A 25,382-nucleotide genomic window follows, 5' to 3' on the forward strand; every position below is an offset into this window, starting at 1 on the left:
TGCGTGTGTGTGTGTGTGTGTGTGTACCTGGGTGACATGTGTGTTTGGGACTCTGTTTTACAGAGTTTGGCCGCCGGGCCGGCTGAGTCCGTTCCCATGGCAACCTCCTCCTCAACTTCCTGTGAAGAGAAGAACAACCTGCTGACTCATATTTCAACACACACACACACGCACACACACACACACACACACACACACACTACAGTGGGTAACCATAGTATGTGTATGTGTGAGTGTTCCCCTGGTAAACAAATAAATAACAGGGTGTTTATCCTGATAAAATAATAGACAACAGTGTGTTTATCCTGATAAACAAATGAACAAAAGTGTGTTTATCCAGATAAACACCCAGCCTCACCCCCGCGCCGGCCTCCTCTCCTCTGGGCTCCTCTGGGTGCTGGGGCCCCTGGGTGCTCCTCTGGGGCCCCTGGGCTCGGGGCCGGTCCGGAGACAGCAGCTCCGCTCCCTGAGGAAGCAACAGAGCAGTTACACACCCAGACCTCCAGGGGGCGTCCGAGAGCTGAACTGTATCTGTCCCACTGTTGTCTTTATAGGAAGTTGTTAAGTTTTTTCTGAGTCCAGCGTCTTTAGTCAAGCAGTATAACAGAATATATAGTAACTACTATCTGTACTACAGAGTATATATTAATTACAGGTCTGAAAGAGATGTCATATGAAGAGAGGTTAAGAAAATTACAACTACCAACTCTAGTGTACAGGAGACACAGAGGAGACATGATTGAGGTCTATAAGCTTGTTCACAGAATATATGACATCACAGCCGAGCCTGTTATCCACTTTTGGAATAACAGGTTTGAGTTAAGAGGGAACTCTTTAAAATTATTTCCACTAAGGTGTTTCTCTGAAAAGAGAAAAAACTTCTTCACACTTGGTGCTGTAAGAGCATGGAACGAGCTTCCAGAGGATGTAGTGCAGGCTCCTTCAGTTCATTCTTTTAAAAATAGATTGGATAAATTCTGGTCAACAAAGGATATTTTGTATAATTACAAAGTGATTTGTGATTATTTGTGATTATCTGTGAAATGATTGTGATTTTTAAAAAACTATACTGTGATATTTTTTTGTTGTATGGTTGTTTGTTTTGAGTTGTAGAGTCTGGTGTGGAGGATTTCTATCCTGTAGCTCAGTTTGTGTTAAATGCCTTCCAACAGCGTAGGAGGAGGGCGCTTTATGTTTGATGTGTTAAAGGCACAGTCTGTGCCTCAGTTATGTTTTATAGCTGTAATGTCTAAGGAGCAGGATTGTGTTCATATTTGGTTTGACATTGTTTGACATGTATGGAGGTGTATTATATTTATTCTTTCGCTCTCACTATGTTATTGCTCTTGTTTGTTATGTTTGTTGTGTCTTGTAAGCCCATGCAGACTGGTGCATGACACTTTGAAAAATAAATTACTTACTTACTAAACATCGAACAAAAAGTTCGGAACTTTGTGTTTGGTAGATTATTTCTCTGTTGTAACAATGCTTCTTGACAATACATTTTATACCGTTGGAAAGCCTGTTTATTTCCCTTTTAAATGGTGCCTCATTTGTAAGGAACATGCATTTGTGGGATGAGCAGCACAGCTGAGTATGTGGGTTGCGCTCATGTAAAATTTGCCAAATCTTCTCTGCCAATGCCAAACAGCTTATTCTGCTGTTGCTATTGACTCTTGTTTTGAGCTTCCGGTACCCCCAGGTGCTGCCAATCAGGTACCTGATTGGCACCTGCACTGGAACCTGAACATGTGGAGGAACGTTATGTTCAGCGATGAGTCCAGATTGTGCCTACGGAAGTTGGATCGTAGGGTCAAAGTGTGGAGAAGACGGGGAGAACGCTATGCTGATCGCTGCACCGATAGAGTAACACCTTTTGGTGGAGGCGGTGTGATGGTGTGGGGCGGCATCTCCATCACTGGAAAAACAAGGCTTGTCATCATTGGAGGCAATCTCAATGCAGAGAGATATCGAGATGAGATTCCGCAACCGGTGGCGATCCCATATCTCCACAGTCTGGGACCGAACTCCATCCTCCAAGATGACAACGCTCGCCCCCACAGAGCGGGGTTTATCAGAGACTACCTCCAGAATTTGGGAGTAGAGAGAATGGAATGGCCTGCCAACACTCCTGACCTCAACCCAATTGAACACTTATGGGATCAGCTTGGGCGTGCTGTTCATGCTAGAGTGACCGACACAACCACGTCGGCTGACTTGCGACAAATCCTGGTTGAGGAGTGGAATGCCATCCCACAGCAGTGTGTGACCAGGCTGGTGACCAGCATGAGGAGGAGGTGCCAGGCTGTTGTGGCTGTGTATGGTTCTTCCACACGCTACTGAGGCTCCTGACTGTTTGTTAAATGAATAAATTGTAAAATTGCCAATATGTCTTGTTTCTTCCTTGTTACTGATAGACTTCAATCATCCAATCCACCAAACAACACCAAACAAGAGTCAATAGCAACAGCAGAATAAGCTGTTTGGCATTGGCAGAGAAGATTTGGCAAATTTTTCATGAGCGCAACCCACATACTCAGCTGTGCTGCTCATCCCACAAATGCATGTTCCTTACAAATGAGGCACCATTTAAAAGGGAAATAAACAGGCTTTCCAACGGTATAAAATGTATTCTCTGTATACAGAGAAATAATCTACCAAACACAAAGTTCCGAACTTTTTGTGCGATGTTTATTATCATTATTATTATTATAGGGAATACTCACAGCTGTAGTTTGCTCCTTCTGTTGGCTTCTCTGACTGTGGAGACTTCCAATCTCGGTCTGGGAGCTGGACTGAGAAATCCCCTCGAAGAACGGCCTGTAGTCAGACACACAGCACAGTGAAGCTCCTTAACAAAGGACTGCAGGACAAACAGCTGATTTAAAGTAGAACTCGCTAACTCCATGTCACACCAGGCAACATCAGTACTCGCTAACACAGATGATCACAAGACAGTCTGCATTAGATTTCTGTGAGCTGTTTATATTTTGACTTTTAATCTGTTTCAGTCTTAAAGGACAGTTCCAGTGTGATTGGAGTTTCTGTTCATTTCCTGAATTCCATTATGGTTTTACATCACTGTAGATGGTTTTATATTTTTCTTTCGTCACAGTCTGTTTGTTTGTTGTAAATCTTTTGAAACACTGTCTAAATATTACAAGTTTCTCCCAGTAAAGTGGAGGGCAGCAATTTAAAGCCGTAATTGTGTAAAATCTAGCTTAAATTTCTGTTTCATTTTACAGGCTACAGCTGGTGGAAGCGTCTTGTTTCAGTTTGACCGCGTTGTGATTGACAGGAGGCGGGCCTTAACGTAACCGCAGAGAACGTCAGCTATTAGTTGAAAGATTTCTTTTGGAGAGGAAAACGTGTAAATCGGACATGTAATGACCCAGAATTGTCCTTTAAGTTGTATGTCGGGTTGCTGGATAGCTAAGATGTCTTCATGTTTCTTGCCAGCAGTCGTGTTCCGGCCGATCTGGGAACCCATCGTCTATCGGTCTGATGGCGATTAGACTCTGGGGGCGACGGCCAATATTTGGGGGTTTCCGGTGTAGCCAGCGGACACCCGGGCCAAGACTTCCTCTTCCGTGCGCCGGTCATTGTTTACAGTCCGATTAGCGACTTGAGACGCGAGAATGGAGTCGGAGTTGAGAGACGACGTCTCATATGCAGATATCTGTTTATAGAGATTAGCCCAAATGTCGTCCGGACCTAAAACACCTACAGAAAGTATCGATGTTTGTGTATTGTGTGGAGAAACGTTCGACTCGTGTAATAAAAGAAACAAATTGCTTTCAAAGTCGGATTACAAAATTGCCTTTGAAAAAATTACAGGAGTTGGCGATTCTCCCGGGGCCGTATGTAACTCTTGTAAAGAGCTTCTAATACAGTACAATCACAGCAATGAAGAAGCCAAAAACAGAGTTGGTGGTCTCGTTAGAGACATGGCTGCAAATAAAAAACTTGTGAAACAATCCGGTCGTAGACGTCGTCTTTCAACTCTGACTCCATTCTCGCGTCTCAAGTCGCTAATCGGACTGTAAACAATGACCGGCGCACGGAAGAGGAAGTCTTGGCCCGGATGTCCGCTGGCTACACCGGAAACCCCCAAATATTGGCCGTCACCCCCAGAGTCTAATCGTCGTCAGACCGATAGACGATGGGTTCAGGGATCGGGTTCAGGCCAACCTGAGCTTGGGTTTGGGCGTGCTGAGGACACTGTCGTTGTCCTCCAGCTCAGGACCGCTGTCGCTCGGGTTGTAAACCTCCAGACTGTCGTACAGAAGGTCCAGGTCTTCCTCTGCCTCCTGGCTGCGCTCCACCGGGTCGGAGTCCAGAACCTGCAGGACACACAGTGAGGAACCAGCAGTACCGTGTCACAGAAGTCACATTCGTCACTATGGTCCCATCAAGCCATCAGCAATAAACATATGATGAGTTTCATTCCAAAACACCCACTCTGCCATATTGACTGCTGGCATGAGAGTGAAGGACATTCTCATTTTTTGATGACAGAATCATTATGTTTTTCAAATATTGCCTGATCATTTTCAGTTTGAGGTAGCAAAATGGATATCTAGTGTTTTGTAATGAAACCGCTCATATGAAGCATGAAAAGAAAGCGTTGAACTATTTTGAAGCACTTGCATATAAAATTGTGTAGAACCAGCGACTGACAGATGAATGATGTGACTGACAATATCAACTGATTTCCCTTTTTGTCTTTACATTTAATTTCCTCTACCAGACATTCTTACAGCAGAGCGAGTCTCAGACAGTGTGTATGTGGTGTAACAAACTGTGGCACGACAATGTGACTGAATAGGTGATATAACTATAATAACATGATATAATAGTATGGGTGGGCTAAAATACTATATGATCACATATTGAGTTTATTACCCAGTTACAGAATGTTATACTGAGGCATAATTAATATTGTTAATCAGTTAATTGCACATTGCACGACGTGAATATTTTAAATTAATTTCAGGTTTGGGCAGATTTGAATAGCCTGCATGTAGTGGAAATACTGTCTGACTGTTTCTATACTGGAAATAAGCTTATAGATCCTCAGGTGATCACCAAGGAAATCCTCCCCAGGATACAACAGTGTATCAGGACACAACAGTGTGAGTGTATCAGGATACAACAGTGTGAGTATATCAGGATACAACAGTGTACCAGGATACAACAGTGTGAGTATATCAGGATACAACAGTGTATCAGGATACAACAGTGTGAGTATATCAGGATACAACAGTGTATCAGGATACAACAGTGTGAGTATATCAGGACACAACAGTGTATCAGGATACAACAGTGTGAGTATATCAGGATACAACAGTGTACCAGGATACAACAGTGTGAGTATATCAGGATACAACAGTGTGAGTATATCAGGATACAACAGTGTATCAGGATACAACAGTGTATCAGGATACAACAGTGTGAGTGTATCAGGACACAACAGTGTGAGTGTTATCAGGATACAACAGTGTGAGTGTATCAGGATACAACAGTGTGAGTATATCAGGACACAACAGTGTATCAGGACACAACAGTGTGAGTATATCAGGATACAACAGTGTACCAGGATACAACAGTGTGAGTATATCAGGATACAACAGTGTGAGTGTATCAGGATACAACAGTGTGAGTATATCAGGATACAACAGTGTATCAGGATACAACAGTGTGAGTATATCAGGATACAACAGTGTATCAGGATACAACAGTGTGAGTATATCAGGACACAACAGTGTATCAGGACACAACAGTGTGAGTGTATCAGGATACAACAGTGTACCAGGACACAACAGTGTGAGTATATCAGGATACAACAGTGTATCAGGATACAACAGTGTGAGTATATCAGGACACAACAGTGTGAGTATATCAGGACACAACAGTGTATCAGGACACAACAGTGTGAGTATATCAGGATACAACAGTGTATCAGGACACAACAGTGTGAGTGTATCAGGATACAACAGTGTACCAGGATACAACAGTGTGAGTATATCAGGATACAACAGTGTATCAGGATACAACAGTGTGAGTATATCAGGACACAACAGTGTATCAGGATACAACAGTGTGAGTATATCAGGATACAACAGTGTACCAGGATACAACAGTGTGAGTATATCAGGATACAACAGTGTATCAGGATACAACAGTGTGAGTATATCAGGACACAACAGTGTATCAGGACACAACAGTGTGAGTGTATCAGGATACAACAGTGTACCAGGATACAACAGTGTGAGTATATCAGGATACAACAGTGTATCAGGATACAACAGTGTATCAGGATACAACAGTGTGAGTATATCAGGACACAACAGTGTGAGTGTTATCAGGACACAACAGTGTATCAGGACACTTCAGTGTATCAGGACACAACAGTGTATCAGGACACAACAGTGTGAGTATATCAGGACACAACAGTGTGAGTGTTATCAGGACACAACAGTGTATCAGGACACTTCAGTGTATCAGGTGTAGCAGTGTTGGTACAAACCTCATCAGTGACTTTGAATCTCTTCAGCAGAGCCACAAACTTCTGTTTGAAGTTGGGTTGCTGTGTGGGAGCGACAGAGACAGAGGGAGGAGAGGAAGGACAGTGAGAGACAGTAGAGACAAAGATGAAAAAGTCTGTCAGAAAATTTAAAAAGTTTGTTACACTCAAAACAGCAGAACACAACAATCAGAATGGATCAGATGTGCACTGTGTTATATTGCTTTAAGTACTAGACAGGTGCGGCTGGAAACATAAGACAATACAAGCGCTAGAAGGTTTACACTGTTCAAAAGTCAGATTAGTGCCCTTCTGTGTCATTGACAAATTAATCTTGGAACCCATCGTCTATCGGTATGATGACGATTAGACTCTGGGGGCGTGAGAATGGAGTTGGAGTTGAGAGACAACGTCTACGTTTCTCCACCCAACACACAAACATTGATACTTTCTGTAGGTGTTTTAGGTCCAGACGACATTTCGGCTAATCTCTATAAACAGATATCTGCATATGAGACGTCGTCTCTCAACTCCGACTCCATTCTCGCGTCTCAAGTTGCTAATCGGACTGTAAACAATGACCGGCGCACGGAAGAGGAAGTCTTGGCCCGGATGTCCGCTGGCTGCACCGGAAACCCCCAAATATTGGCCGTCGCCCCCACAGTCTAATCGCCGTCAGACCGATAGACGATGGGTTCAGAGATTGCCTGACGTGAGAAACCTCACCTACATTCTGCTCCAAGAAGATTAAAACAAACTCTAAGAATTAATTGCAGATAACAGAGAGACAATGTAGAAAAGCCCAATGTACATGAAAAGCCAATTAATTCAATTAATTAAAATAAATCTGGAATCAGCAGCACATAAAGTTGAAAGTCAATCGTCTCTTCAACCGAAAGTCAGCGGGAAGATCTGTGAGTTCTGCTCCTCCTCACCTGAGTCATGGAGGTCGTTCGGATCATTTTCCTGTGAGACTTCTTCGGCTTTCGTTGGACATCATCATCATCATCATACAGGTCCTGAGACAGAGGAGGAAGGTAAATGTCCTGTGTGTGTGTGTGTGTGTGTGTGAAATACATAAACATGATTACATTATATTACATCATGTGTTTCTCTCAGGCAGGTTGACTGCAGAGTATTACGTTACATTACAGATAACTACATGACAGAGTGTGTCAGTTCTCTGATTGGTTGGAACAGAACAGGTGTGAGGAGCTGTCAATCACCTGAGGTGGGACGGCATCATCGCTCCCTTCCTGTTCGGAGGAGAAGCTGTCGTCATCGTCCTCCCAGTAAGCCTCCATGTCAGGGGAGCGGTCTGTTTCAATAAACATCGGTCTATATCAATACATTCATTTAATAAACAGTTTAACGTCATCACTGCGTTCCTGCTAGAAAGTGTCTAAGCTAGGCTACAATGGAAAGTAGAGCTGAAACGATCAGGTGATTAATCGATTCATCAGTCGACAGAAAATGAATCGATTATAATTTGGGTAATTGATTAATCGTTTGTCATTTATTAAGTAAAAATACCAAACATTTTCTGGTTACAGCTTCACAAATGCTAAGATTTGCTGCTTTTCTCTGTGTCATATCATTTTAAAATGAATTCTTGAGTCACTCTGGACTCTGGGAACTTGTGATGAGCATTTGTCATTTTTAACATTTAAGATAGCCATAAATAGTCTAGATATAGATTCAATGATTAATCGATTAATCTAAAAATTAACGACAATGTACATAATCTTTAGTTGCAGCCCTAATGGAAATACCTGAAAATTTATGTGTGAATGAATTTAAATGAATTGAACATTTAAAGCTCCATATTCTCCACTGTCCAGTGTTTTATTTTGTGTCTTTCTGTCCATTCAAAGCTGTGTGTGTGGTGTCATGAACCAAAAACACTCTCAATCCATTTTTCCACGTTCATTTTCCAGCATCTCTCTGAGCCTTACCAAGAACAGGCCGTTTCTGTCTCCGTGTCTTTAAGGCTCATTAATATTAACGACCCTCCGTTCCGATCGGCTAACCGTTTCCAGAGTGAAACGTGAGACGCCGCGGCCCGGCGGCTACAGGTAGGGAAAACTCTCCGGTAATAAACGATGACAACCGCTCAACCGCTTTGAAAAAAACTCTTTGTTAGTCTATTATTTCTTACAAAAATGATAATGAGCGAACCTTTGTGACGCCACAAAGTTACGGAAGTCCAAACGGCTCGTTTAGAGGCTCGCTGCACTAATATGGATTGTGTGGATTTAGTTGGCGACCGTGCGTTTTGATACTTCCATCATGTTTGGATCAGTAATTCTCAACCTTTTTCATATCAAGTACCCCTAACTTAGTCCACATTAGGGCCACGGACCCCCATTTGATGACATTTTGTCTCTCAGACCCAAATCAGAGAATATTTTTATTGCTAGATATGATTTTGTCCAGATTTTTTGTCAGATCTCTAACTGTGTTAACTTCTTGTAAACAAAATACTGCTGAAGTCTAACAAGTAATCAGTTTGCTGATGACCCCCTGGGACCCCCTCAAGGACCCCTGGCAGTCCCCGGACCCCACGTTGAGAACCACTGGTTTAGATAGACCATCTAACTCCTTTATCATCACAGAGGCAAGGGGAGTCCTGTTTTACACCATGTGGACCTTTAAGAACCAGCAGCAGCACTGTTTGTCCAGGAGCTTATTGGTATTTCGGTTTCGACCAATCAGCTCTCGTTACCAAACCCGAGCCTCGTGTAAAATAATCCTGTGACTGTAGGATGATCATGGATGATGAGAAGTGAAGGGAACAGAAGGTCAAGTTCAGTGTTTCCCCTACCGGGCTTGGTCTTGTTGCCATGGTTACCGCTAGTATCCTCCTGTTCGATTGGCTGGCTGGACAGAGAATGGACGCTGAGCTCGGCCGCTCGCACCGCAGCGTCCTTCAGGTTGCTATGGAGACCGAGGATCTGAGCTCCGTCTGTTGGATGCTGCATCACCTAGAACAGGCACGTGCATGCACACACACACACACACACACAAACACACACACACACACACACACAGGCAACCACCCACACATACAGACACACACATATACACAGAGACATAGATGAATGCACCCTCCAATACACACACACACACACACACACACACACACACACACACACACACACACATACACACACACACACACACACACACACACACACACACACACACACACACACAAACATGCACGTAGACTATTACAGGTAAAAACAGAAAATCACGTACAAGACAGGATGGATTCATTCATTCTTGTTTTCTTCTCATTTATTCCTTTTGAGAATTATTTTTAAACAAGAGTCTAACAGCTCTGTGACATTTAATTTGTGGAAGTGGAATCGAACTCGGGTCTCCCACCTGAGAGTCTGCAGTCTGACTCCCTGCGGCCCACGTGACCCAGAGAGTGGTGAGCAGAGCAACCGACCGACAATACCATCCATAAAATTGCTTTACACATTAATTTTTTCATTCTCATTCTTATTAGTAAAATTTAAAAAGGTCTAAGTAGCTTTACTTTGAGTTTAACCTGTGACCTGTCGTCCTACCTCCGCCATGTTGATGACTCCCACTGCCAGGGTTTTGTATCCCAGGATGGTTCGGTTCTTGTATCTCTTCCTCCTCTGCAGCATCACATGGAGACGGTTCGCGTCTCGCTTCAGGAAGTGAGGATACTGAAGACATGGTTGGGGGAGGGGGAGGGAGGCGAGTGATGGAGGGTTGGGGACAGACCCATACTGTTCACCATAATCTCATTGGTCCCATAACACAAATGGAATATGCAGTGACCAAAAAAGTGGTCACTGCATAGGCATATATAGGCATCAACTTCACTATTTATATTTGTCTAAGAAACAAATTTAAAGCATTTAAGCAGAAGCCTTTAGATCAAAATGGCTTTAAAGGAATAGTTCACCCAAAAATGAAAATCCTGTCATCATCTCCCCCTCATGCCAAATGAAACACAGGTGAAGTTTGTTAGTCCATATAACACACAGGGAGGCTGCAGTACAACTTGGTAGCAGCCTTCTCCAAAACAACTGAAGTCAATGGGGACCTGTTCTTTAGAGCTCCGAAACAAAAACAGACAAACAATCACACTGTGAATAGAAAGACCTATACACCATTATTTGTTGCAAATCAATCAGCTGTAGTTCAGATTTGCACTAAATAATGGTGTAAATATACTGTAGGTCTTTTTGGAACTCTGAAGAACTGGTCCCCACTGACTTCAGTTGTTTTGGAGAAGGCTGCTATGGAGTTGTGCTGCAGCCTCCCTGTGTGTTATATGGACAAACTTCACCTGTGTTTCAACTGGCATGAGGGGGAGGAGATTTTTGAGTGAACTATTCCTTTAAGAGAATGAGAAACACAGAACATTCGGCCAGGTGGGTCCAGACTGTTGACTGTATAATAATAAATGTCTTGTAACCTGCAGTGAGAAGGTGAGCTCCAGGTCCGTCTCCATCAGGCCGTCCGGAGGGAGGAGGTACTCGTTGGATCGCAAAGTCCGCTTGGAGCCCTGAGAGACAGACAGGCAGAGAGACAGGCAGGCAGAGAGACAGGCAGGCAGAGAGACAGGCAGGCAGAGAGACAGACAGGCAGATAAATAGAGAGGCAGGCAAATAGAATGACTGACAGACAGGCAGAGAGACAGACAGATGATCATATCTGATCTCTGTCACCGTGACACCATGACAGTGTGGAGTATGTGAACAAGAACGAATAAAGTACAGCATGATCTCCTGAAATTCTCAGCTTCTATCAAGAGTGAGATTTCTACTGTGAGTGAAATTTTTATTTTTAGCTAAAGTATTTCCTATTTAACCATGACCAAATCCTTTCCCTAACCTTAACCAAGTTGTTTTAGTTGTCTAACCATAATCTTAACCCAAACCTTAACCAAAATTGATCTATATGTCTGAACTTAACCGTTAGCCAACCTTTAGCTGAACTGTCAAATTCATGTTATTATCACAGAATGGTGGAGGGATGTAATTTTCACAGAATTTGTGTCCAATCTGCGTTTCAGAGTTCCTGCTCATTTTTCACAATTTTATGAGATCACGTTGATAAAGTACATGAAATGACCAGAAAAAGTAGTTCCATACTTCGATCATATACAGCAGCATGACATGACATGACATGACAAAAACCGACTGCAGAACATGGACCAGGGGCCAGTTGCATAAAGCTAGTTTAAGACTAGTCTAAGCCTTAGACTGGTCTGAGATTCTCAGGTTGGACTAGGCTAATTAAGACTGTAGGAAAGTTAGCCACCTTCCCCCTGGCTAGTCTTGAGTTAAGAACTTTGTTGTTATGGCAACAAGTCGGCCTAACTGTCAAAGTGGGACGTTTAAATACTGAAGCTGTTTTATAAAAGACGGCAAATCTCTGTTTTTTGGAAAGAGAATGAGACAGAAACAAGCCATTAGAGATCTACAACAATCAAGAAGTTGTAGGAACGGGTAAATATAAATGTCTATAGCAAGTTTGACTTAAGGTCACATTTAAGTCTAAGTATATCTTTATGCAAGTGGCCCCAGGACGACTCGTACATTAGTCTCAAAAACAACAACTGACACAGCAGCATGAGAGCAGCTACAAGAGCGACTCCCCTCAGCTGGTTCATAGACTTCCATCCTAACAAATGTTTTACTGATTAGGCTTGACCGGATAGTACAAATAGATAAATAAAAATTCTGGAAGTTTCTATTGAACTACTCGGTTATTGCTGAGCAGTTTCCCCTCACCTGGATCTTAACAGCGATGACCACTGAGCTGAGCTCCCTGTCCAGCTCCCTCAAAACCATCAGCTTCTTCAGCGTCAGACTGCACAACCTGCAAGAGGACAGAAGAAGAGACACTGAGCCACCATAGAAGAAAAAACATTTTAAATGACTCAGCGCTGATAATCGACCTGTACAACTACAGTCTTGTCGTTCCTCAATGATGGTTCTCTAGAGAAAACATTATTCTGCTATAGAGTATTTTATTTTCCATCCCAAAACAGGGAATCAAACCAGCAACCTTCCAGTCACAAGACCAGTTCTCTCGCCTTTAGGCTCAAACTGCTCTGAAAACTAAACACCACAAGTATGAAACTGATGCAAACATGATAGAAAGTTTTGTAAAATTTGGACAAAAACTTTGTTGATACGTTGAGATTTGGAGAAAATGCAACAATCTGAACTTATGTTATGTTGTGATAACAACAAAGACTCTGATACCCACAATGCCTTGCGGGGCAATCAGGGAACTTGGTGTGTTCTTTGTCACGCAGTGGTAACCTGTTATTTATGTGTCATGTTGTACTGAGGCCTAAAATATGAACAGAGCACTTCCTGCAAACAAAGATCTCAACTGCCACAACAGACATCTTCCATATTTACAAACGGCCTTTTCATTTATAATGTCGATGTAAGACAGACAGGTAAAGGCGGTTTCTAGGTGTGACTAATGCATGAGGGGTAAATGTGAGCCTGGTTGCTCCTCTCCTGACTTGTTCTCCTGGGATCTCATTATTTGAGGATCATGCTGGGACTCCTGTTCCTGAGCACAGCGGTTTGACTGTCAGCACCAGCACAGAGCAGCTAACACCGTTTACCTTTCTGCAGTATTAGATTTAATGATCCACACATACAGCCAGTGGTGGAAGAAGTACTCAGATCTTTTACTTAAGTAAAAGTAGAAATAACGCAGTATAAAAATACTCTGTTACAAGTAAAAGTCCTGCATTCAAAATGTTGCTTAAGTAAAAGTACAAAAGTATTAGCATCAAAATGTACTTAAAGCAACAAAAGTAAAAGTACTCATTATGCAGAATGGTCCATTTCAGAATAATACAGTATATATTATATTATTGAATTATAATTATTGATGCAATAATGTGTAAGCATCACTTTAATGTTGCAGCTGGAAAAGGTGGGGCTGATTTCCACTACTTTATATACTGCTGGGTAGCTTACAGTAATCTATCACAATTTATTAGTTGATTATAATTTGTATTAATAATCTGAATCTGCAAAGTAACTAGTAACTTAAGTTATCAAATACAGGTAGTGGAGTGAAAAGTACAATATTTCCCTCTGAAATGTAGTGGAGTAGAAGTATAGAAGTATAAAGAAGCATAAAATGGTAATACTCAAGTAAAGTACAAGTACCTCAAAATTGTACTTAAGTACAGTATTCAAGTAAATGTACTTAGTTACTTTCCACCTCTGCATACGGCCAGTATAGATATAGTTAGGATGCACAGTGCGTGGTAAAAAAAAAAAATCACAAATTTAAACACCTGGAACTTTCAAAGATATGGAATAAAATATCAATTTTCAACCTGAGAAGATGAAAAGACGATGAGATGAGAGGCTGAGAGGATGATGGGACGATGGGATGAGGAGATGACTGTTCATTTTATTCAGGTCTGAACCACATGGAGCAGTGAGACTTGTTTTCTCTGTCAGAGTCAGTGAAGCCGGCTCAGCCTCATCTTCATCTCTCAGAATGAAGGAAAAGACTCAACTTAAGCTGTCAGTCATTTGAATACATTTTGCACCAAATCAAATGTTTCCACAGAAATTAATACCATTTTCTGTTTTTCAATAAATTTGTAATAATAATAAATAATAATAAATGTATTTATTTATTTATTCATTCATTAATTCATTTATTCATTCATTCATTTATTTATTTATTTATTTATTTATTTATTTATTTATTTATTTATTTATTCATTCATTCATTCATTCATTCATTCATTCATTTATTCATTTATTCATTTATTTATGGTGTATTTGATAGGGACAGATACAATATACTGAGAACAGCTATCCGATGCAAGTATCATAGTGTTTATAGCGGATGCTAATTTGCAGCACCCGTCCCTAGAAGGGCTTTTGTGAGAATAAGAGATTAAAACAGTGAGGTAAAAAGAAGGTAAACCGAGTACAGCAAGAGCACAAGGTAAAGGAGGAAGGAGGGGAAGAAAAAGGTAAACTGAGTACAAGAAGATACCATAAAACACACATTTAGTAGTAACATGACTGCAGAAAACTAGACATGAGTACAAGTTTGTTGCTGAATTAACCAGGATTTGGTAACTCTCTTCTTAAAGTGGTGAAGTTTGTACAAAGTTATTACTTTTTACATACTGATATGACTGTATTTAAGAAGCAGCCTGTAAGAAGCAGACAGTTGTTGGGTGGCTATCCATTGGTATTGTCCGGGGTGACAATTAGTCAGGCTGCAGCAGAATTGACGTTGAAGGCAGTGAATGAAAAAGATGTTTTAGATTTTTATTAATTAATTTACGCATGTCTGAAACAGATGCTTGTTGTTAAATGGTGTCAAAACGTTCACAATGGGGCTAAAAACAAATGAAGAATAAAACTGCGCAACATTCAGAACTACAGAGCCCGGGAGTGGCCATCGGGAGAAAAATGATTTATGTCGTGGCCACGATTTACTGTAACGTGCAGGATATGCAATTCAAGCTCTCGTTTTATTTTTTCGTGTCCACAAGATACAATTCATTCCCTCGATTTCCTCTTTACGTGCACAAATTGCCAAAACGTGCCCTTGTAATAGTCAGTCACATATTGGTGATCATGTTTAAATGTGGCCTGTCCTGGGTGTGCTGCAGCACCTGAGTGTGTTTACATGGCCTGAAGGTTAAGCGGCTAAATATGTTGCAATATTTGGGGGATTTGCCTATTCAGTGTAAACAGACAATGGATATTAACATACCAAATCCTTACTAGGCCTATCTGCAATACCTAAAAGGACCTTTTAAGTTGCATTTTTTCCTAAACTGCACAGTTTAACGAAATCAAGGGAACGAATTGTATTGTAACTAAAACGTGACGCACGTTACAGTAAATCATGGACTCAATATAACTTTGTTTCTCTCCCAAAGGCCACTCCCAGGCTCCATACAGAACAACCTCAGCTCAGTGAAAAAAATGAGAAGCAACATGTTTCATGGATCTAGTGAAGAGGTGCAATTTTGCTCACAGTAGGAGGTTGTTGACTGTTAACTAGAGAATATAACCGGTGTGGCGCCTCTTCACTAGATCTATTTAACTTTGTTTCTGGCTGCAGCTCGACTCTCAACATGTTTCAACCAGCCGCTTCCATCAGGTCGCTGTCTCTGCCATCTTTGATCCCTTTATACCAGACTTAATCTTTGCCATGAAGAAAAACAGGTTGCTGCTTCTTGAGTCAACCCAGCCATTTAAGAAGATTATCTGTGATCGGTCCAGTTCGTTAACCCCACGCAGACACACTGCTCGTAAATCCGCCCGGCAACAGACAGGTGGAGGGATTGGAGGCCGAGGTGTGTGGGAGAGAGAGAGAGAGAGAGGGAGAGAGAGAGAGAGAGAGAGAGAGAGAGAGAGAGATATTTGGGTTTGGTCGAGGACTAAACTAATTGCACACTGTATCTTAAATCTTCATTAGACATTTAATCTACTGTAGTCCTATCTAGTATATCCTATTCTTTGCTGTTTTAATGACCCAGAATCCCCTCAAGGATCAATAAAATTAATATTTTCTTATTTCTAACCTTAACCCATTCACTGTCTCCATGCTGCATACTCAGTCTATTCTCTCTCCTGACCACATGTCCACTCTCAGCCTCTTATCCAGGTCAGGGCTGTGGTGGAATCAGGGCAAACAGAGCAGCAACTTCTTCGAGCTCCTCCCAGGCATGCTGGGAGATGTAGTCCCTCCAGCTCCTCCTCCCAGGCATGCTGGGATATGTAGTTCCTCTACTGGTATATGAGGCGCCAAACCGGACAAAAGCTGAGCGAAAATCGCAAGAGGAAACGGTGATACATGCGCGAGAGAGACCGAGTTACTGTGCGAGGAAGGACGAGTTACTATTACTAATTACTAGTACCATTACTATTCCACCTGTGGGCGGGCTTGCTCCTGATTGGTTACTGCGCTCTGTCAATTATTTTCCCGCCATGCCGCCTTCAAAATAAGAGTTCCCTACTTCCCTCTTTGCCAGCAGGTTGACAGCCTCATCTAGTTATGAAAAATGTATCAATCTTTGAATAAAATAATAAAGTTGAGTTACCATAAAGCAGTGGTTCTCAACGTGGGGTCCGGGGACCACCAGGGGTCCTTGAGGGGGTTCCAGGGGGTCCTCCAGCAAATTCATGAATTATTAAACTTCACCATTATTTCATTTACAAGAACCCAGTTAGAGAATGTAGAAGAATGACTGTTTTGATCATAGTTTCTCTGTTATCTCTCTACGATACAGATAGTCATGGAATTCTGGACAAAATCATATCTAACAATAAAAATATTGTCAGATTTGGGTCCAAGAGACAAAATCTCATCGACTGGGGGTCCGTGGCCCTAATGTGGACTACATTAGGGTCCTTGATATGAAAAAGGTTGAGAATCACTGCCATAAAGCATCATATCTATTTTCAAAATTCACCTCACCTGGTGCCAGAACCCCCTCAGCTGGCTCCTCTCAGTGTGGAGGTGCGGCTGAAACCTCATGTCGCCCTGAGGAGAAACCTCATTTCAGCTGCTTGTATCAGATCTCATGCTCCTGACCACAGCTGAGGGTCTGAGTGAAGATCGATCAGTAAATGGAGGGTTTTTCTTTGTGGCTGATCTCTCTCTTCTCTTGATCATGTCATGAAAAAAGTAAATTTTGGTGTTGGTGTTCTGTATCGTTCCAGACATTGTTTTACATTTAATGTTAGAAAGAGACTTGTTTCGCAACGTATACTACCAATAATGGACTACGCTGACATTGTTTACCAGAATGCTTCTAAAACTGATCTGCGTCCCCTCAGTGTTCTATATAACAGACTCTGCAGATTAATACTAGGTTGTTCTTTTTTTTTTACACACCATTGCACAATGTTAGACACACTCAGGTGGCTCCCTCTTGATATAAGACGTCAATTTCACTGGTACCAATTTATTTTTAAATGCATTAACTTTAACTATCCCTATTGTCTGAAACAATTTTTTGTTCCTTATACGTCAAATTACTCACTAAGACACTCTGATCAGATCCTCTTTATTTCCCCTTTGTATCTAAGGAAGTTGGTAAAAAAGCTTTTATGTTTCGGGCTCCTTCTGATTGGAATATTATATTGGTTACCTGTAAATATCCGTTCTCTGTCATCTTTTTGCTTATTTAAAAATGTTTTGTTTTCTCATCTTAAAACAGATTGCCTATGTTTTCAGTAATGCCATCACTGTTCCTTTATTTCCTTTATTTATAGATTGATCCTTTTCTTTTTTTTTTACTGATTGTGTCTAGTCTAAGGTTGTAACTTCTTTTTTTTTCTCTCTTTTGTTATTTAGTTTGTCATTTGTTTGGTTGTTTGTTGTTTGTTTTGTCATTGTTGTGTTATATATTATTGTGTCTTGTACTGTTCTGTTTTCCATTTGTTTTGTGAGTATTTGTTTGTGAAAACGAGATGATACATCTCAAATGGTTTATCCTGATATAATAAATTTCTCTCTTCTCACCTCGGTCTGATGCGACGCCACATGCAGATAACCGCCGGTCAATTTCTCTATCGCTTTTACCCTCACAGGTGAATAATATCCCAAGATCCCTGAACTTCTCTTCTTGATGCAGGGGCACACACACATACACACACACACACACACACACACAAATGGCACCACTGCCATAATACCCCTCCCTGGTCCCTGCTGACCTTTCCAGAAGCTTCTCAGTGTTTCCAGCAGCTCTTCCAGTGTGACTGGTGGCAGAAACACGTCCTAACACGCCGGCTCCAGCACACGCCTTATTTTTATTGTTCAGGTGAAGGAAAAATGTTTAGAGGCGTTAATGCAGAACAAGGTCTGTGCATGAAAACCAACAAGTGTGAAAACCCTCTTCTTCTTCTTCTATCGTCAGGCCTGATTTGTCCAAACAAATCCGTGGACTGGTTCCACTAGCCGGCCCAGCTATGTTAAGTGAGGAGCAGGTGCTTTATACTCTGAACTACTCATCAGCAGTGACAGCAAATATTTACAATAAAATAAGAAGAAAGTTAACTGAGGTGAGCTGACAGAACAGCATCCTTCCAAATGGTCGGGATTTGCCACAGAGGAAAATACAGATGATCACTAGAAAGAATTTGAAAGTTAAATTAGTTCACTTTGATAACTTACCTCACACTATCTGTTAACTGTGTTTTTGTTTGTTGTTTTTTTTAAATACTGTATTTACTTGCTTTGTTTTGATGGTGATGGATTGACTTAATTTGTTGTTGTTGCATTCTTGGTTGCCTTGCCTAAATCATCCTTCAATGTCCCCCAAGACTTAAATAAATAAATCATTTGCACCGTCCTAAAGTTGTAAACCCCACTGATTTGATACTTCCAGTGAATCAAAAGAAATACCAATAATTATTTGCAAATACTATTTGCCCCAGTTCTGAAGCTGAATTTTACTGCTTTGAAATGTCAGAGTGTTGTCACCATGGAATAAAAGGAAAATTCTGTTACTTCTATAAGAATATAAGTAAAATATTACTGTAATTTGCTAGCAAATATGAGTGCTGTATAATGCAGAGGCTGTATTTTCCACCAACTGTCTCATCACAGAAACATCACACACACTGTGTAGGAGCCTCAGTATCACAGCAACATCAACATTTTTTTTTTAATTTCTGCCATATTGCACCAACCCAACAAATTCATTTTTCTAGATTTCAGCTTTGCAAATTTGTGAGTGAGTGAATTAGTGACAGAAAATAGTTCATAATATGCTTATTTACCTTTTTTTTTTTTTTTTTACCAATATTTCTACATTCCAAGGGATTCTCTACATTGTTGTCGTGGGTGCCAGACACCCACAGCACCTATTGATATTCCACCCAAGCCTTCAGCGTGTTCATGTGGGCCTTCCTGAAACTAACCAGCTACCATCCGGCCTCACACACACACACACACACACACACACACACACACACACATACACACACACACACACACACACACACACACACACACACACACAGACACAGCGAGGACAGGACTCAGAGACAATGGTCACATCGATGCGTGGGTTCGAGCCCCACGGCTGAACAAGATGACAACGAGCCGCTTTGTGTCCCGGCCTCGCTCAGTGGAGCGGGCTAAGCCCATCGCTTCCACCCTGCTGCTCCACAACAATCACACACACATTCAGCTCAATCTGTGTTTAGACAGCGGCACGCTGTCCGGTGTGTTGTCTCCATACTCTTAAAACGTGTATGTGGAATGGCACAATGCCTGTGACATTAAAGTTAAGCCTGTCAGCTTTAATTTGAGGGAATTTCAGCCGTTTAGATGAACAGTTAGATAACTACAGCTCTTTTTATTTGACCAGTTCAGCGGTTCTCAACCTTTTTGGTTCATGAGCTCTTAGAACAAAAGAAATATCAGAGGAGGCCTAGGGGCTGAAAACTGTTCAGTATTTCACAAGAAAAAAGCAAAAAAATTAGAAAAATCAGACATAGACATGATAATAAATTTGTATAGCGGAAATACCATAGATCATCTCACAAACCCGCCAAAATGATCTTGCGACCGCCTGGAGGGTCCCAATCCCCAGGTTGAGAACCACTGGTCTAGTTCACAGTGACAATCTTGAAAATCAAGATGACCGTCCATCAGTCTTCTCTCTCAGTAAACTGACTGGAGGTCAGTTCTGCACTGAACTGATCCAGGAACAGATGGTGCTGAGCAGTCAGCAGTATGGCAGCATGGCTGTGTGTAGAGATCAAGACAAACACGCTCTGGCCTGGTGGACTATCATTTTGACACACACACACACACACACACACACACACACACACACACACACACACACACACACACAGATTCTGGCATACAGCACTTCCCACTCCTGCTGCCTCTCCAGTTTCCTGTCGTTCAGACTCTGCCGACCTCTCTCACCTCTCAGCTGCTCCCGTGTTTCCAATACAGAATAAATAAATCTGTCCTACAGATCATCTATGATATTTAGCTGCCAGATCCGGTCATTTCCCAGACCGGATCTGGATCCGGGACCTCAGGGGTAAACGGTGAGATGAATTTAGAAAGAAATGAGCGGGACTCCTGGTGTCTTCATTTATTCTTAAAACGCGGCAGAAGCAAACAGGCGAACACGTTTCAGCCCTCAGATATCATCAGTGTCTGATTACACTGGGAGGAGGTGAGACATATAAGCTGTCAATCAATCAACCAATCAATCAATCAATCAAGTATTAAAATACATCCTTGAGTACTTCACCCTAGAAAACTATTACATCATATACCAAAAAAAACCCAAATCATACATACATAATACATTTCATGACGAAAAAAGTACCATGTAAAAAAAATTCTGATGAGCCCCATGTAAAAAAAACAAACAAAAAAACATCTCTATAATACGAATATGACAATTTACCCAAATCTACAAATCAACTAACCCCAACTCACATAGAATATCAACTTTATTTTGAACCTCACTCCGTCTCCCTGAACACGAGGCAGAAATGACAGAATACCAGCCTCTCTGTTACCATGTGTTACTATTTTGAGAAGCAACAACCTATGTGTATTGTTTTTTTGTTTTTGTTTTTTTTACCTTTGAACTACCCCAACAGTTACAAGCCAATCTTTTTCAGATGCCAGTGCAAGTTGATTAAATAAATGTGGACAATGTCAGTTCTGTGTGTGTTTGATTTCATTTAGTGGAAATGCTTTGCCTCATTTTAAGCCATAAACGCTAATGGTGGATTAAATGCTATTATACCATGGTCTGGGTGAATACTCGATTCTGATTGGCTGCAGGGTGTCCATTAATTTACATTAATTCCTGATAATGGACACCTACTAAGTAGTTCCAGTGAAACTGTCTGTTCACCGTTCGAAATTAATGCGCTGGCTACGTAGCATCAGCCTGTATCTAAAATGAGTAACCATAGCAACAGCCTCATCCTCTGAACGCCACAGGATGGCGACTGTAACACACAAGCTGCAGGAAGTACACTGCCCCTCTGAACTGACTGATACTTTGCATCACATACGGTAAGCGATCATCTCACATCCCATTCGCTGTTCAACTCTCTGCTTCAGGCCGACAGACACACGGCCGATCTCATCTGTTCGTGAAAATCTTGATATTGATTTGGGGACAATGACATGGCTGGATAGCTAGCTAGTCTTGTTGTTAAACATACTGTCAAATTATATTTACTGTTTGTTATTGACTTTGAATGTTGCAGCATAACGTTAGCTTTCTGGCTCATAGCTGAGCCAAAGGGTTCTATGAGCTGAGCGGACTAGAAATATCTCCTGCTGCCAAGTCCTATCTAAGGTTCGTCCTATTTACTGGAGCAGTGAACAACATTTCTGTTGCATAAGAACCTTATGGGACGGTAATGATTGTTCCAGGTATTAGTCAAACCCTCAGGTGTTACCAGGGAAACTGAGTTATGGCTTGTGGAAAAACTTTTTAATTTTTTTTCTTTGGCAAGTGACCATGGTATAAGCGGGATAATGCCCTTCGAGGTGTCCATTATCAGGAATTAATGGAACGGTTCAGGCCTCCCCATCGTCCATTAATTCCTGATAATGGACACCTCGAAGGGCATTATCCCTTACATGATGGATTATTAACCAGAACTACAAAACTGATTCAAGATACTCTTGAATCAGTTTTGTAGTTCTGGTTTTAAGATCCTTTTACTTAAATTAAGAAATGAACAAACAGTAAAAGAAGAATTGACAGCTTGTTTTGAGTATATCTGGCTTACTGTGCTTTACTGTGCTTTGTGTTTTTCTGCTTATTTCAAGACATTTGTCACTTTTCTAGCGTCCAGATATTTTTCTTATTTCAGGAATTCTTATTAAGTGTAATTATCTTACTGCACTGGCAGATTATTTCACTTGTTTGTCTGTATCTCCTCAAATCAAGTATTTATTTTTTGTTTTTTCACATTTATTTTTTGCAGTGTACATAAAACCTAAGAATATATCATATTTTCATATTCATCGTATATTCATACACATATACATATAGTAATATTCAGAGGTCTACTTGAATCTCCAGGGTGTCCCAGGAGGGCCTGTTGATTGGTTAGTTAAGGTTATCTGCCTGTTGATTGGTTGGTAATAATGAGTGTCACATTAGTATCAGGATCTAAAGCACAGATCAATGTAAATCTGAAATGATGCTGCATCCTCTGAATACATGACGAGTATCAGACAACATGTGGGAAACGGTTCTCTCTCTCTCTCTCTCTCTCTCTCTCTCTCTCTCTCACACACACACACACACACACACACACACACACACACAGGGCTACAGATGTGGACGGCCAGGCTTGCCTTTGTTCCTCTAGATGCAAAATAAATATATGCTGATGTTAACATGGAAACATCCTCAGACATCCCATAATATCCTCCCGTCGCGCGCACGCCATGCTCTGCTCACATCTTGGCAGCGCGGTGGGGGAAGACGGTGGGTGATAATCCTCTTACCTGGGGACGCAGCTCGGGGAGGACCGGTCTATTTCCCAGGTTGCAAAAAGGTTCATCGGCACCGGGATGCGGGATCCGTCAGACCCGCCGGGATTCGCGCCCACGCCGGATCCCGCCGTGTCCGCCGGGCTCGGAAAAACGGCCCGGACTCCTCCTCTCTCCACAGCCGCCGCCATCGTCGCGTCTCCCGGCAGCAGGTCGGTGTAGATGCCGGCTGATCCCCAATCTCAGGCGCTGTCAGCCCGGAGCTGAGCTGAGCTGAGCGGGGCGGGGCGGGGCTGCGTGGAAACAGCGTGGACTGAACGGTGGTGATGTTAGAGCGAGCAACACTGGAGAGGCTTTACGCACATCCAAAATACACAATACACAAAAACAGCAGTCACGTGAAGAAAAGATGAATGTCCGCTCACCTCTTCGTTTGATGTTACACTGGTCAGTTAATATGGTCAGTGATAGAATCTATAAACACAGTAGGCTACTCTTTATGGTTTATGATGGAAGGAACAGGTTTCCACTGGTTGACTGACCTGAACCTGACTGAATTTGTGAAATTAAATTTTGACAGGTGTGACTGACTGTCCGAAGAGAACCTGTTCTTAAATGTGGCAGTTTGAGGAAAAAATGACCCTCAACAAGACACATTCAAAGCAAAACAACGTCAATGACACTTTAATCTTTAATCACCCATTGCTGCCAATTCAAACCTGTATACTGCCATCTTGTGGTTGAACTGCTGCACTACAAGTTTTGAAGCCCAGGTGGGGGTTTTATGGTCTATGGCTGGAACAGGAGACAGAATGGGTTCTCCCGACATGATCTGTATCAGTGTCATTAATTAATTTAATTAATTAACCTTTATTTAACCAGGAGTGGAGTCTCATTGAGATTAAAAATCTCTTTTTCAAGAGTGTCCCGGCCAAGACAGGCAGCAGCACAGTTACACGGTTGCAGACATAAAACAAACATATAACAGCTTAAAACGAAAACAAAGAACAAATCATATCATTAGATATCAGAAACATTCATTAACATTCAACACATCTACAGCCAGATGTGCTTGCTTCCAAGTCATTTAGAAACACTCTAAATGCATCCAGTGAGACCAGCTCCCGAAGATTCAGGTAATTTTGCAACTGATTCCAAGCAGAGGGAGCAGCAAACCTAAACAGCCTTTTTCCCAGTTCAGTACGGACTTTAGGGACGGTTAGTAGGAGTAAGTCCTGGGAGCGAAGACAATAACTTCCTGTACTTTTTTGAAGGATGTAGATCCATAGGTAAGATGGAAGCAGACCAAGAATAGCCTTATAAATAAGGATATGCCAATGGTTAAGTCTGCAGGTGGGCAAGGCAGACCATCCAACCCGTCATCAGGCTCATCAGAGCTCGGGTTAGTCATGAGTCATGACTCTGGTCTTGCATTTATTATTGGAACCCTGACTCCTCAATGTCATGAAGCTGTTTTTCAGACAGTAGGGTTATGGTACTGGGTGACAGTAATAGTTTCTGTATTTCAGTGTCTGCTGTGTGGGTTTCTCTCTCTGTCTTCTTCTTCCTTTTCACATCATCCTTCACATGTAAGCTGCCACCTGCTTGTGGATTTAACTGTAATCTGGAACAAGCTCTCACATTCTGTACTACACTGATATACAGTATATTCAAATAAATACGTGGATATACTGTATGCACAAATATTTAAAAAAAACAAAAAAAACAACATACAATCATAGGCTATTATCCACATATATGGACATATTTCAAAATAAATTACAAAACTGTATTTAGATATTTGATTTTGGCTGTTTCCTTATTTTAACACTATATAAGACACGTCATTGTAGGCATACAACGAAATTATGTTTGGTAACTCTCAGTGACCAACAGCAATAGAGAACAAGATAAAAACAAGATAACAAGATAAAAACAAGATAATACAGAGGTATTGCACAACAAGTTAGATGTACGTAATAAATAATAAATAAAGTGTTGGAGTGCAAGATAACAAGATAAGATAAAAACAAGATAATAAAAAGGTATTGCACAACAAGTTAGATGTATGTAATAAAGTGTTGGAGTCATTAGCAGCAGTTGGGGGGTGGGGGTGGTGGATGGGAGAGGCGAACTCGGTAATATTTACAGTCTTCAGTCCTCAGCAGCTATGGGAGGGTGGGGGGGAGGGGTGGGGGGGGGGTGGGGTGATGGAGGCTACAGCTCTGGGGAAAAGCTGTTCTTCAGTCTGTTTGTTCGGGCTTTGATGGCTCTGTATCTCTTCCCCGGTGGCCAGGGAACAAACAGACTGTGACCTGGGTGGGTTTGGTCCTCA

General features: G+C 41.7%; 1 protein-coding gene across 1 annotated transcript in view; it reads right to left on the reverse strand.

Moving 5' to 3' along the window:
- The window catches only part of LOC139643215 (phosphofurin acidic cluster sorting protein 2-like), a gene marked incomplete at its 3' end in the record, with an annotated part of 37,599 nt that extends 14,361 nt beyond the window's left edge, over positions 1–23,238 (reverse strand). The window contains exons 1-12 of the mRNA XM_071518405.1: positions 23,063–23,238; positions 12,310–12,397; positions 10,989–11,078; positions 10,105–10,230; positions 9,351–9,510; positions 7,753–7,844; positions 7,462–7,545; positions 6,530–6,589; positions 4,192–4,343; positions 2,727–2,820; positions 359–466; positions 28–119 (exon numbers count right to left, since the gene is read on the reverse strand). Coding sequence (XP_071374506.1) covers positions 28–119; positions 359–466; positions 2,727–2,820; positions 4,192–4,343; positions 6,530–6,589; positions 7,462–7,545; positions 7,753–7,844; positions 9,351–9,510; positions 10,105–10,230; positions 10,989–11,078; positions 12,310–12,397; positions 23,063–23,238 — 1,322 coding nt within the window. The remainder of the gene's footprint in view (positions 1–27; positions 120–358; positions 467–2,726; positions 2,821–4,191; positions 4,344–6,529; positions 6,590–7,461; positions 7,546–7,752; positions 7,845–9,350; positions 9,511–10,104; positions 10,231–10,988; positions 11,079–12,309; positions 12,398–23,062) is intronic.
- Between the last annotated feature and the right edge of the window lie 2,144 nt (positions 23,239–25,382).

This window comes from Centroberyx affinis, unplaced genomic scaffold (genome assembly GCF_046629955.1).
Source record: "Centroberyx affinis isolate AG114_WGS23_722 - 3 ecotype Tasmania unplaced genomic scaffold, CSIRO-AGI_Caff_v1 ptg000580l_1, whole genome shotgun sequence".
Lineage (NCBI taxonomy): Eukaryota > Metazoa > Chordata > Actinopteri > Beryciformes > Berycidae > Centroberyx > Centroberyx affinis.